General features: G+C 48.1%; 1 protein-coding gene across 1 annotated transcript in view; it reads left to right on the top strand.

The window, feature by feature from the left end:
- NPEPPS (aminopeptidase puromycin sensitive) overlaps nucleotides 1-13,308 on the top strand; it is a 34,646-nt gene extending 21,338 nt beyond the window's left edge. Inside the window, exons 9-23 of the mRNA XM_036398764.2 lie at nucleotides 582-696; nucleotides 1,251-1,415; nucleotides 2,112-2,216; nucleotides 2,473-2,533; nucleotides 3,207-3,316; nucleotides 4,010-4,073; nucleotides 4,738-4,877; nucleotides 5,880-6,014; nucleotides 6,572-6,791; nucleotides 8,033-8,175; nucleotides 8,486-8,542; nucleotides 8,821-8,928; nucleotides 9,686-9,841; nucleotides 9,961-10,008; nucleotides 12,670-13,308. Of these exons, the coding sequence (XP_036254657.1) occupies nucleotides 582-696; nucleotides 1,251-1,415; nucleotides 2,112-2,216; nucleotides 2,473-2,533; nucleotides 3,207-3,316; nucleotides 4,010-4,073; nucleotides 4,738-4,877; nucleotides 5,880-6,014; nucleotides 6,572-6,791; nucleotides 8,033-8,175; nucleotides 8,486-8,542; nucleotides 8,821-8,928; nucleotides 9,686-9,841; nucleotides 9,961-10,008; nucleotides 12,670-12,822 (1,780 nt within the window). The 3' untranslated portion in view covers nucleotides 12,823-13,308. The remainder of the gene's footprint in view (nucleotides 1-581; nucleotides 697-1,250; nucleotides 1,416-2,111; nucleotides 2,217-2,472; nucleotides 2,534-3,206; nucleotides 3,317-4,009; nucleotides 4,074-4,737; nucleotides 4,878-5,879; nucleotides 6,015-6,571; nucleotides 6,792-8,032; nucleotides 8,176-8,485; nucleotides 8,543-8,820; nucleotides 8,929-9,685; nucleotides 9,842-9,960; nucleotides 10,009-12,669) is intronic.
- The last annotated feature ends 370 nt before the right edge of the window (nucleotides 13,309-13,678 follow it).

Below are 13,678 nucleotides of genomic sequence, written 5' to 3'. Positions count from 1 at the left end.
GTGGGGAAAACAATTTAAATGTATTTATCCTGGATGAGGAGAATTTTTGGGATGGAGCTGTGAATTTTTGCCCCTTTGTGCTGAGTTTGCTCTGCCCCATTTGGGGACCTGCAGGCCCCATCCTTGGGGAGGTTCTTCCCTGGAATTTCAGCATTCCAGAGGTCCCTGAGCAGGGCTGGAGGTGCCACAGAGGGGAAATTGCTGTTGGCACCTCCTGGAAGAGCCAGGATTCCTTTGGGAGCACTGAGGGGAGCAGGATCTGAGCACAGAGGGAGCTGAGCTTCCAAAAATTACCTAGGGGAGCATTTTGAGAAATAAAAACTACATTTCCCTCCTTCTGCCTGGGTTTTTTTTTCCTTCCACTTCTTGCACGCCCTAAAATAATTCCTGCTCCAAAGCATTGCAGCAGCTGTGGAACTCACCCTGACAATTCCGTGGCTACACTGAGAGAAATTTCGGGTCGGTTTTTTTGGGGGGTTTTCTCCTCTCTTAGGTAATTTCACCTCCTTTGGGTTGTGGTATTTTCTCCTCCTGGGGCCGTCCCCGCCGTGCTGAGCTCTGATTTCTCTCCTCCACCACAGGGAGACTGCTTTGCTCATCGACCCCAAGAATTCCTGCTCCTCGTCCCGCCAGTGGGTGGCTCTGGTGGTGGGGCACGAGCTGGCTCACCAGTGGTTTGGAAACCTCGTCACCATGGTACCTCAGCCCCCCAGAATCCCACTTTTTGTTCCACTCCGCCTCCTATCCTGCCCAAAATCAGGGTTTGCATGCCCCTAAACAGCAGCACGTCGTGTTAAAATAGTTAATTTAATATTGGAATGGAGGTATATGGTAGTTGACCCTTCAAAATCTCATTTTTATTTAAATAATCTGCTTCCTATCCTGTCCAGAATCTGAGTTTAGATGCTGTTAAGCAGCAGCATGCTGTGATAACATAGTTAATTTAATATTTAAATGGTGGTTTATGGTACCTCCAAAATCCCCTTATTTAATTTAAATTTGCTTCGTATCCTGCCCAAAATCTGTGTTTGGGTGCCCCTCCATAGCAGCACACTGTGACAACAAAATTTAATATTTAAATGGTGGTTTATGGTACCTCCAAAATCCCCTTATTTAATTTAAATTTCCTTCGTATCCCGCCCAGAACATGTGTTTGTGTGCCCCTAAACAGCAGCACGCCGTGTTAAAATAACTAATTCAGTGCTCCCAGTGGATTTTGCCCTTTATCCATGGTTTCTGTGCCCCTGCAGGAGTGGTGGACCCACCTGTGGCTGAACGAGGGCTTTGCCTCGTGGATCGAGTACCTGTGCGTGGATCACTGCTTCCCCGAGTACGACATCTGGACCCAGTTCGTGTCTGCTGACTACACCCGGGCCCAGGAGCTCGATGCCTTAGACAACAGCCACCCCATCGAGGTCAGCCCTCATTTCCCGGCCTTTTCCCCCCCTTTTTCCCTGTGATTAAAAAGGGAATTTCGTGGTGGCCGCCGAGCCGAGCGGAATCCGCAGCTGGGGCTGCGCTCTGTGGGTTCTGCTCTCCCTCTGCCCCAAAAAGCTCCCTTGGAATTGCTAGGAATTCTAAATCTTAAAGATCTAATTCCTAGAGACCTAATTCCTGTGGATTCTAATGTTTTACAAAATATTTGGTGAAATAAATTTTGGGCATTAACCTTGTCCAGCAGGGCGTTTTAGAGCGATTTACTCCCTGAGCGTGCCTTGCCCGCTATTCCTGGATTTAATAATCCTAATCTTAATTTAACAAAAGATTTGCTGCTTTTGGGAAGCCAAGGATTGAAGGAAGATCCCCAAATTTATCTGATCCAGCACCAAAACATAACTTAAACCATGTTTAACTTGCAAACCAGCCCTGACCCAGCCATATCTGGGGCATTTTCATTGTCTGGGGGCAGAGTTTGCTCTCAGGCAAATCCAGCAGTGGGAGAGGAAAGAATCCCTCAGATTTTCGCCCCTAAAACTGATTTTCCCTCACTTTTTCACCTCTAAAACCGACATTTTCCCTCAGATTTTCAACTCTAAAACTTTGCCACGAGCAAAATGCAATTTTTTGGCAGCCCAGATCCTTCTCACTGTGGGTTGTGGTGCTTCCCACAGGTCAGTGTGGGCCATCCCTCCGAGGTGGATGAAATATTTGATGCCATTTCCTACAGCAAGGGAGCCTCTGTGATCCGGATGCTGCACGACTACATTGGGGATGAGGTACAGGGATGGGAACTGGAGATTTTTCAGGGCATTTTTAACAGCTAAAATTACCGGGGTTTAAAAAAAATGACGTTGTTCTGTGTTTTGAAAATTTCTCCACTTCAAGCTCTGTTTGAACTTATCTGGGAAAAAATAACGATGGGAAATACAGAAGGAATTGGTGATATTAAAGATTCCTTGCCTGATTCTTGGGGATAAATGCAGAGTGGGAGGATGGGAAATCCCTGTGACATCTGCACTTGTGCATTCCCAGGATTTCCGGAAAGGAATGAACCTGTACCTGACCAAGTTCCAGCAGAGGAATGCTGCCACAGGTAACTGGGTCACTGGGATGGGCACAAAAGTTATTTTTGGACTCAAAACTGCTGGTTTTGCACCTGAAATAATTGAAATTCCTGGAAACTCCTGGCTTGCTCCCAGCTTCATGCCCTGCGTGCCTGGGGAGTTTCTGTCCCTGGAGTGTGTGGCTGAGGTGATCTCCAACATTTGTAAGATCTTTTTCAGTTATGACTGAAAAATATCTTACAAATATTCTTTGGTTTGCCGAGAGAGCCTTCTGCAGTATTGATCTTGTGATTAAACAGGTCAAAGTCTGATATTTTTGCTTTTAAACCTTCTATTTTTGTGGATCAGGCACAAATGTGGGAGTGGGGACATCAAAGCTCCATCAGCCAAATCCAATCTGTGGTGTTTGGTCAGCGATTTTTGACATAATACATAAAAAACCTAAAGGGAAATGTTGTTCTCTTTTAATATTTAATGTTAATTTTTGTATCACAACGTGTATTGATTGGGTTTTTTTAGCAGTAAAGAAGCTGCTTTTCCCCTCTCTCCTTCCTGAGGAGGTTTAAACTATTTCCATTTTTTTTTTTTGCCTGTCGTCTGTTAAATTTCAACAAAACACAAAAGTGGAAAAGGTGAAGTAAGAACCCAACTTTCCCTATGCTAACCCTAATAAAACCTAATTCAAATCCTTTTCTCCTGCAGAGGATCTCTGGGAAAGCCTGGAAAAAGCCAGTGGCAAACCCATTGCTGCTGTGATGAACACGTGGACCAAACAAATGGGATTTCCACTCATTTACGTGGAGGCTGAACAGGTGAGAATGGAATCGTGCTTTAATTTTGGATCAGATTTAACAATATTCCCTGATTTTGGGCATTCCCTTGGTCAGGGGTGGTGAAAATGGAATCGTGCCTTAATTTTGGATCAGATTTAACAATATTCCCTGATTTTGGGCATTCCCTTGGATCAGGGGTGGTGAAAATGGAATTGTGCCTTAATTTTGGATCACATTTAGCAATATTCCCTGATTTAGAGCACTTCCTTGGATTAGGGGTGGTAAAAATTGAATTTGTGCCTTAATTTCAGATCAGATTTTACCATATTCCCAGATTCTGGGCACTCCCTCGGGTCAGGGGCGGCTCCACGTGGGCTCAGCTCTGGTTCTGACGGGCGGGAGGTGCCGAATCCCTGCGGATTCATCCCAAAACTCCCTGGATCCCTGGGGTTTGCTGCCTTTGGGGGGAACCGTTTGTGCAGGGAGGGAATAATTCCCCTGCAGTTCTGCTCCTTGCCCAGGCTGGCAGGGCGAGGGAGGATCCGGGGCCGGGGCTGCCCTCAGGCCGCGGATCCAGGCCGCGCCTGCTCGAGCCTTTTCTGGTGGGAAAAACCAAATTATTCCGTGAAGCAGAGGGCAGTGACACACAGGGACTGAAATGAAACGTGCTAATCGCCCCCTTTTCTCATTTTCTTGCCTTTTTTTCTTTTTTGATTTTTTTTTTCCCCTCAGCAAGAAGATGACAAAGTGTTGAAGTTGGTCCAGAAGAAATTCTGTGCCAGTGGACCATATACTGGTAAGAGGAGGGCTGGGAGCAGGAATGGGTGGGCATAAAACCACAAAATATCCCAGTTTTGAAGGGATATTGTTGGTTTTTCGTTGTTTTTCATCCAAAATCAGCAATTTTGGGAGCTGAAACAGCCCCAGGCCTGTGCTCTGCCTGGATCCAGGTGGGGAAATCTGAGGAAATCCAAGTTTGGGCCTTTCCCACTTGTGGTTTCCATATATCCTGGCATGGAGAGCAGAATTCCTTGTCTCAAAATTCCTTCAAAAATGTCAGTTTTAGGGCCGGGGCCCTCTGAGGGGCTGTGGAGCAGCTGGTTTGTGGTGGTGCTGAAATAAATGAAATAAAAACACCTCAGGTGGGCACAACCACTGATTTCAGCGCTGATTCCACTCCCCTTCCGTGCTTATCCAAATTAAAATATTTGGCTTGAAAGTCGATTTAAAGATTTTGGGGCTTTTAGCTCTAAAACTGTAACTTACCTCATATTTTCAACTCTAAAACTGACATTTTACTCCAGATTAAAACTGTCATTGTCCCTCAGATTTTTAAAAACGGACGTTTCAGATTTGGACCTTATTTTTCCAATTTCACGTTCAGTGCTGAGCCTGGGCTGGTTTTGAGCTGTTTCTCAGTGTTTTGCACCCAATTTCCCCCTCGTTTTCCTCCGTTGCAGGGGAGGATTTCCCCATGTGGATGGTGCCCATCAGTATTTGCACGAGCGAGGACCCCAGCTGTGCCAAAATGCAGATTTTGATGGACAAACCCGAGCTCACCGTGGTGTTGAAGGACACCAAGCCAGAGCAGTGGGTCAAGGTGAGGCCTCAAATTTTCATTTTCCTCCTCCTTCTTTTATTTCCCTTCCGCCTTGGAATTTTGGTTTTCCTCTGGAAAACCTCCTTTTCTTCCCTGTCCTGCTGTGCAGTTTTGGTTCCCATTCCTCCCCTTTCTTTCCCATTTTCCGACAACATAACTGCAGTTTTTTGAGAATTCAAACCTGGAAAAAAAAGTGAAATTAAAGGCAGGATTTGAGTTGAGGTGTTGTGGCTTTTTTAGTCATTGTTATTATTATTATTGTAATTATTGTTATTATGGTTATGGTATTATTGTCTCATTACCATAATAATTATTATTATTACAATCATTATATACTTTATGCCATGTATTAAATATATTCTCTTACTATAATAAATTTATATTTAAATTCTTAACTATATATGTAAGTCTATGCATTATATTATTTTAATGAATACAAAATATATTTCTATATTTCTATTTAAATATTTCTATTTTAAAAATTATAATTTGTATATGCATATATATATATTAATGCATAATTTAATATATTGGTTTTCTGTATATAGTTTTCCTACATATGCTTTTCATATATAAAACACATATATGGACATAGGTATTTTAGATAAATATGAAGATGTATTTTAGATATATATGCATAAATACAAAGGCATATTTTAAATATATAACAATATAAAGATATTTTAGATAAATATATATGGATACAAAGATTTTTTAAATAAATGCCTATAAATAGAAAGTTTAGATAGATAAGTATAAATACAAATACATATTTTATATAGATATAAATTGATACAAAGACATTTTAGACACATACACACAACTATATATTAATATAAATCACACTTTATAAAATCACACGTAACAATAAATGACATTTTATTATACAGACATAAACCAAATTTTATTGAAATCTACACCAGCACAGACCCTACTTTAGCCACAAACAGCTATGAACTGTGTGATTGCTTGCTGCTGAGCCCCTGGGTGTTTGTGCTTTAGCTGAACCTGGGCACGGTGGGGTTCTACCGCACCCAGTACAGCCCGGCCATGCTCGAGAGCCTCATCCCAGCCATCAAGGACCTGTCCCTGCCCCCCGTGGACAGGCTGGGGCTGCAGAACGACCTCTTCTCCCTGGTGAGCCCTGGGACGGGGAAAAACAGCTGGGAACGGGGGGGAATCACCTGAGATTGGGGCAGAATCCTCTGGGAACGGGGGGGAATCACCTGAGATTGGGGCAGAATCCTCTGGGAACGGGGGGGAATCACCTGAGATTGGGGCAGAATCCTCTGGGAACGGGGGGGAATCATCTGGGAATGAGGGGGGAAATCCTCTGAGACTGGGGCAGAATCCCCTGGGAATGGGGAAGAATCATCTGGAAACGGCAGAAAAAATCATCAGGGAATGGGGCAAAGTCATCTGGGATTGGAGGAAAAACGTCTGGGATGGAGAAAATCTTTTGGGACCGGGGAAAAAATCCATTGGGACTGGGGCCAGATCCTCTGGGATTGGGGCAAAATCCTCTTGTATAGAGAAAATGCTTTGGGATTGAGAAAATCCTCAGGGAATGGAGCAAAATAAATTGATGAGCAAATAAAAAATCAGATTAATCCCTTTTTTTCCTTAATAATCAATAAAATAATGTGCTGAGCTAATAAAAATGGGATTAATCTCATTTTTTGTCTCCTCCCCAGGCCCGAGCTGGAATCATCAGCACCGTGGAGGTGCTGAAAGTGATGGAAGCGTTTGTGAACGAGCCCAACTACACCGTGTGGAGCGACCTGAGCTGCAACCTGGGCATCCTGGGCACGCTCCTGTCCCACACAGACTTCTACGAGGACATCCAGGTGTTCGTCAGAGACGTCTTCTCCCCCATCGGGGAGAGGCTGGGCTGGGACCCCAAACCTGGAGAGGGTAGGAGAGTCTGCTGGGGCTGCAACCTGCTGGGGCTGGGGGGATCAGTGAGGGGAAACTCGGCTGGGTGAAAATCATCTGGGTTTGGGGCAAAGGATGGGAAATCCAGCTTGGGATTGAGTAAAAATCATCAGGGTTTGGGAGGAAATGATGGGAAATCCAGGTTGGGATTGAGTAAAAATCATCAGGGTTTGGGGCAAAGGATGGGAAATCCAGGTTGGGATTGAGTAAAAATCATCAGGGGTTTGGGGCAAAGGATGGGAAATCCAGGTTGGGATTGAGTAAAAATCATCAGGGTTTGGGGCAAAGGATGGGAAATCCAGGTTGGGATTGAGTAAAAATCATCAGGGTTTGGGGCAAAGGATGGGAAATCCATCTTGGGATTGAGTAAAAATCATCAGGGTTTGGGGCAAAGGATGGGAAATCCAGCTTGGGATTGAGTAAAAATCATCAGGGGTTTGGGAGGAAATGATGGGAAATCCAGGTTGGGATTGAGTAAAAATCATCAGGGGTTTGGGAGGAAATGATGGGAAATTCAGTTTTGGGTTTGGGAATCTTGTGTATTAATGAATCATCAGGGATTTGGGGGAAAATTTCTGGGAAATTCAGTTATGGAGTTGGGAATCTTGTGTCAATAAATTATCAGGGATTTGGGGGAGAGAAGGGAGGAAAGTGAGGCTGAAAGAGGCATTGGACCACCCCTGGATTCTCTGCATGTCCTCAGGGATTGTCACACAGCTGCAATAAAGCTTCAATGCTGAGCTTTGTCTCCCAAATATTCCCATTTTTCTCTTCTTCCTCACTCCTAGACCCTCCCGAGGGGTCTGGTTTTGGGAAAATTAGGAAAAGCTCCAGATAATCCCATTTTTGTGTTCTTTCTCTCTCCTAGACCCTCCTGAGGGGTCTGGCCTTAGGAAAACTGGGAAAAGCTCCCAAACAATGCCATTTTCGTGTTCTCTGTCTCTCCTAGGGCACCTGGATGCCCTGCTGAGGGGGCTGGTTTTGGGCAAGCTGGGGAAAGCTCCCAAACAATGCCATTTTCGTGTTCTCTCTCTCTCCTAGGGCACCTGGATGCCCTGCTGAGGGGTCTGGCCTTAGGAAGACTGGGGAAAGCTCCCAAACAATGCCATTTTTGTGTTCTCTCTCTCCTAGGGCACCTGGATGCCCTGCTGAGGGGGCTGGCCTTAGGAAAACTGGGAAAGCTCCCAAACAATGCCATTTTCGTGTTCTCTCTCTCCTAGGGCACCTGGATGCCCTGCTGAGGGGGCTGGTTTTGGGCAAGCTGGGGAAAGCCGGGCACAAGGCGACGCTGGAGGAGGCGCGGCGCCGCTTCAAGGAGCACGTGGAGGGGAAGCACGTCCTGTCTGCTGACCTGAGGAGTCCTGTAGGTCCTGGGGGCCTTGGGGGTCCCCTCAGGCTGTCCCCTCCCCTGGCAGGTGGATTCCAGAGGGTGGGGAACGAGAGGGGAGCAGGCTGGGAGATGGGAGCGTCCCTCCTTGTGTCATCCTGGCCTTTCCGCTTTTGGAATTGCCAAAATTCTCCTGGAACGGAGGAAAACATCCAAGAGTTGAACTCCATCTCTCCAATGCAGAGTTGAAGCCCTGGTGCTTCCAGATGTGGGAATTCCAGCCCAATTCCATACAAATTGCTGCTTTTCCAAGAGTGTGATGGTTTTATTTCCGATTTTCTCCCAGGTCTATGTGACTGTGCTGAAGCACGGGGACAGCTCCACCCTGGACACCATGCTAAAGGTGGGTGCTCACTCTCCAAAACCCCACATTTCCCCCTAAAAATCCCTCTGGGCTGGGGTTTATCCACACCCAATTCCCTTGGGAATTTCTCCCTGTGCTGCTTGACCTTCATACAAACCGGTGGAAATCACTTTGTTCCTTGGAATTAACAGCGCCACCAGCCAGGCCAATTTGTCCCTGATTAGGTTTGCTGAGTAATTAGCAGCTCTGGCACCCACAGAGGGCTCATTAGGCGTGGGATTAATGATGAATGAATATTTGGATGTGTTTCCCTGCAGCTGCACAAGCAGGCTGACATGCAGGAGGAGAAGAACCGGATTGAGCGCGTCCTCGGGGCCATCTCCCAGCCAGAGCTGATCCAAAAAGTTCTCACCTTTGCACTTTCAGTGAGTTCCCTTCCCCTGGGCTGTTCCCTGGGGAGCGCCCTGGGCATGGCCTAAACCTGCAGGAGTCTCCTCCCGGGTCAGGCTTGCAGCTGGGCCTTCAGAGTTTTGGGGAAATTCCAAATTAAGAAAAATCTCAGCAAGCTGGGTCCAAATTAAGAAAAATCTGAGAGTTGGTTCAGAGTAACACAAATCTGAGAGCCTTGGTTCCAAATTAACAAAATTTTGAGAGAGCTGGATCCAGATTACAAAAATCTGAGAGAGTTGGTTCCAAATTAACAAAAAATCTGAGTAAGGTGGTTCCAAATTAAAAAAAAACCTCTGAATGAGCTGATTTCAAATTAAGAAAACTCTGATTGCTCTGTTTGGAGGCAGCTGCTGTGGGGATTCTGTGTGTTCAGAGCAGTTGATTCCCTGGTGCTGTGGGAATTAATCCCAATTTTCCTGGTGCTGCTCTGCTTCCAGCACCAATTCCCAGGAAGCCAGAATGCAGTGTGGCCTCTCAATTTACCAAAGAGCCAGAATAATCTCTCTACATCTTTCCTTTCTTCAGTTAAAATAAGATTTTTTTTTTTGGCGGGTGTAACCTGGGAATAACTCAGGGATTTGCTTCTCCTTCACTCTTTGAGTTGCACATTAAATTTTGGGGTAAAAAATTTGCCTAAATTGACAGATTGGCTGTAGAAATACCTAAAACCTCAAGCCAAGGTGCTGGAATTGTTGGGAAAATGTGGAATATTGAGAATATTTCCCTCCCCAGGAAGAGGTACGTCCCCAGGACACAGTGTCAGTGATTGGAGGAGTGGCTGGAGGCAGCAAACAGGGCAGGAAAGCTGCTTGGAAATTCGTAAGGGACAACTGGGAGGAGCTTTATAATCGATACCAAGGTGGATTCTTAATATCCAGATTAATAAAGGTACGTGGGGCCCTGAGGAAAAGCCCTTCCCTCCCATCTGCCACTGGAAATGGTGAATCTCACCTTTAATCTAATAATTAATTAATAATTTCTTGTTGGTTTTTTTCCCCTCCCTTCAGCTCACAGTGGATGGATTTGCAAATGATAAAATGGCTGCAGAAGTGAAGGTAAGAAACTTTAATTAAAGAATTGATTAATTAGTCACTGATAAACTTGGGGTGCTCTGGCTGGAAGAATCAAATCCTGGTGGATTTTGTTGTTCTGTGCCCAAACTGCCCCTCTTTAGGTTGGATAAAATATGATTGAAATGCCTTAAATCAGCATTTTGGAAGTAATCTGGAATTTCCACTGATTTTTTCTTCATTGACTTCAACTTTGATAAAATCCAGCAGAGTTTGGCAGCAGCTTTGAGCCTCCCCAAAAAAGAAAACTTTTAAATATTCAGAATTATCCCAACCTCCATCATTGGTAGAGCTCTGAGAGTGGGTGTGGATTTCATGATTTATTCTTTCCCCCCATTTTTCCAAGAACATCTTGGAAGAAGAAACTTTAAAATAGGGCTGTTAATCTGTTAATTAGCACTGTCCTATTAGGAAAACACTGAGGAGGAATTGTAATTCCAAAGATCAGCTGAGCCCTGAACTGGCTCTGTGCTTTTTATCATTTAGTGACTTTTCTTAGTAAAGATTTAATAGTAGAAAATACAGAGAAGTTTTGCACTAGAATTTATTTTATTTTATTTTATTTGTTTGCGAAACACTGAGCAGGAAACCCACCCCTAATTAACTCCCAGCTCATTTCCAAGAGAATTCCTGACCTTTGAGGGGGAATTTCCCACTTGTGAGCCCCAGTGTCACCTTGCAGGGTGTGAGGTGCTCTGCCAAGTGCTGGGGAAAGCTGCTTGGAGGGAGGCAGGGACAGCTTGGGCTCCCCGGCCCTGGAAAATGCAGAGTCACAGCAGCCCTGGGAGCTGCTCCTGCTGGGGGAAACCGGGACTGCCCTGGCCAGATGGGCCTGGGGGCCTGAACGGGGCCTGGGGGCCTGAACGGGGCCTGGGGGAACTGAACTGGGCCTGGGGGCCTGAACTAGGCCTGGGGGCACTGAACGGGGCCTGGGGGCACTGAACGGGGCCTGAACGGGGCCTGGGGGCACTGAACGGGGCCTGGGGGCACTGAACGGGGCCTGGGGGCCTGAACGGGGCCTGGGGGCCTGAACGGGGCCTGGGGGCCTGAACGGGGCCTGAGGGCCTGAACGGGGCCTGAGGGCACTGAACGGGGCCTGGGGGCACTGAACGGGGCCTGGGGGCCTGAACGGGGCCTGGGGGCACTGAACGGGGCCTGAGGGCACTGAACTGGGCCTGAGGGCACTGAACTGGGCCTGGGGGCACTGAACGGGGCCTGGGGGAACTGAACGGGGCCTGAACGGGGCCTGGGGGAACTGAATGGGGCCTGGGGGAACTGAACGGGGCCTGAGGGCACTGAATGGGGCCTGGGGGCCTGAACGGGGCCTGGGGGCCTGAACGGGGCCTGAGGGCACTGAATGGGGCCTGGGGGAACTGAACTGGGCCTGGGGGCACTGAATGGGGCCTGAGGGCACTGAACTGGCCAGAAAGGGCCTGGGGGCACTGTCCAGCCCCTGGGGGCACTGCCCTGGGCCTGGGGGCACTGTCCATCCAAACTGGAAACTCAGGATCACCCTGAAACCTTCCAGAGTGGCTTCACCTCTGGGCAGTTTTGGGTGCCAGGGCTGATCTGAAGCTGTTGGAGAAGTGTCCAGATGGGGCCAGGGTGGGGTTTGGGGTGTCTGAGCAGGGCCAGGGGTTGAATTGATGCTCCCTGTGAGCTCCAGGGCTGTAGGGGCAATTTCCTCAGGGCTGTAGGGGCAATTCCCTCAGGGGTGTAGGGGCAATTCCCTCAGGGCTGTAGGGGCAATTCCCTCAGGGCTGTAGGGGCAATTTCCTCAGGGCTGTTGGGGCAATTCCCTCAGGGCTGTAAGGGCAATTTCCTCAGGGCTGTAGGGGCAATTCCCTCAGGGGTGTAGGGGCAATTCCCTCAGGGCTGTAGGGGCAATTCCCTCAGGGCTGTTGGGGCAATTCCCTCAGGGCTGTAAGGGCAATTTCCTCAGGGCTGTAGGGGCAATTCCCTCAGGGGTGTAGGGGCAATTCCCTCAGGGCTGTAGGGGCAATTCCCTCAGGGCTGTAGGGGCAATTCCCTCAGGGACAGGCTGGCACTGTGGGGATCATCATCCTGTGCAGGGTAGGAGCTGGACTGAGCCCCCATCTCTGCAGGTGTTTCCTTATCCCTGGAAGAGTTTCCCCATCCCTGTAGCTGTTTCCCCATCCCTGGAAGAGCTCCCCCATTCCTCCTGGTGTTTCCCCATCCCTGGAAGCATTTCCCCATTCCTGCAGGTGTTTCCCCACCCCTGTAGGTGTTTCCCCATCCCTGGAAGTGTTCCCCCATTCCTCCTGGTGTTTCCCCACCCCTGGAAGTGTTCCCCCATTCCTCCTGGTGTTTCCCCATCCCTGGAAGAGCTCCCCCATTCCTCCTGGTGTTTCCCCATCCCTGGAAGTGTTCCCCCATTCCTCCTGGTGTTTCCCCATCCCTGGAAGCATTTCCCCATCCCTGTAGGTGTTCCCCCATTCCTGCAGGTGTTTCCCCACCCCTGTAGGCGTTTCCCCACCTCTGGAAGTGTTCCCCCCTTCCTCCTGGTGTTTCCCCACCCCTGTAGGCGTTTCCCCATCCTGGCTGATTTTCCATCGGCCCCGCCCCAAGGCCCCGCTCGCTCTGAGGGGTCCCCGGCCGTGTCCGCAGCTGTCGCTGTCCCCGCAGGCGTTCTTCGAGAGCCACCCGGCGCCGTCGGCGGAGCGCACGGTGCAGCAGTGCTGCGAGAACATCCTGCTGAACGCGGCGTGGCTGCGGCGCGACGCCGACAGCATCCAGCACTTCCTGCAGCAGCGCCGGGCGCCGCCCGCCCCCGTGTGAGCCCCCCGCGCCCGCAGCGGCCCCAGCGCAGCCCCGGGCACCGGGAGGAGCCCCCACCGATGACCCACATGCCAAGAATTTGGGAGTTTTGGTTTTGGTTTGTTTCCCCTTCTTTTTGTTGGTTTTTTTTTTTTTTTTTCCTTTTTTCCCCCCCTTTTTTTATTTTGGTTTCTTTTCCTTTTTTCTTTTTTTTTTTGTTTATTTCCTCTTCCTCCTTCTCCTCCTCCTCCTCCTCAAGCCCGTGGGGATTGGACCGTGAATGTAGAGTTTAATCGGTTCCTGCTCACACACTCCAAGAATTTGGGAAAATTCTGTTCGGAAAAAAAAAACAAACAACAACAGCAACAACAACAACAAAAAAAATCTATCAGCGATTCTGCAGAAAGAGAGAGAGAGAAAAAAAATACAAAAATACAAAAAAAAGAGAGAGAAAAATCTGTAAATATGATAGTAATAAAATAGAGCATAACAAAACTGTGAAACTTCCTCAAGCCTTGTCAGTGGTTAAAATATTTAACACCCCCCTCCCCTTTCCTGACACTTATTGACAGATGTTCTGTTTTTTACACCCTCCCTCCCCCCAAAAAAAGGAAACCAGGGGTTTTTAGGTCAGTGCAGAGCCTGAGGCAGGAGTGGGGCCTCAGCCTTGTGTGGAACAGATCCCGGGGCCAGGCAGGTGTGGTTGGACAGAACCTGTGCAAGGTTTTGGGGAGATGTCCCTGAACCCTCCCCACCCCAAGGATAGTAGGGTTCCCCTTTCCCTTTTGTGTTACCTCTCAGCAACAAAAAAACCCCAAAAAACCCCAAAACCCCCCCAAAACCCCCCAACCCCCCTGTTCTGTTTCTCCTGGGTGCC

The sequence above is a fragment of the Molothrus ater genome, chromosome 27 (assembly GCF_012460135.2).
Source record: "Molothrus ater isolate BHLD 08-10-18 breed brown headed cowbird chromosome 27, BPBGC_Mater_1.1, whole genome shotgun sequence".
Taxonomy (NCBI): Eukaryota; Metazoa; Chordata; class Aves; order Passeriformes; family Icteridae; genus Molothrus; species Molothrus ater.
The sequence above is the reverse complement of the archived record's forward strand: the minus strand, read 5'-3'. Positions and strand labels throughout refer to the sequence as shown.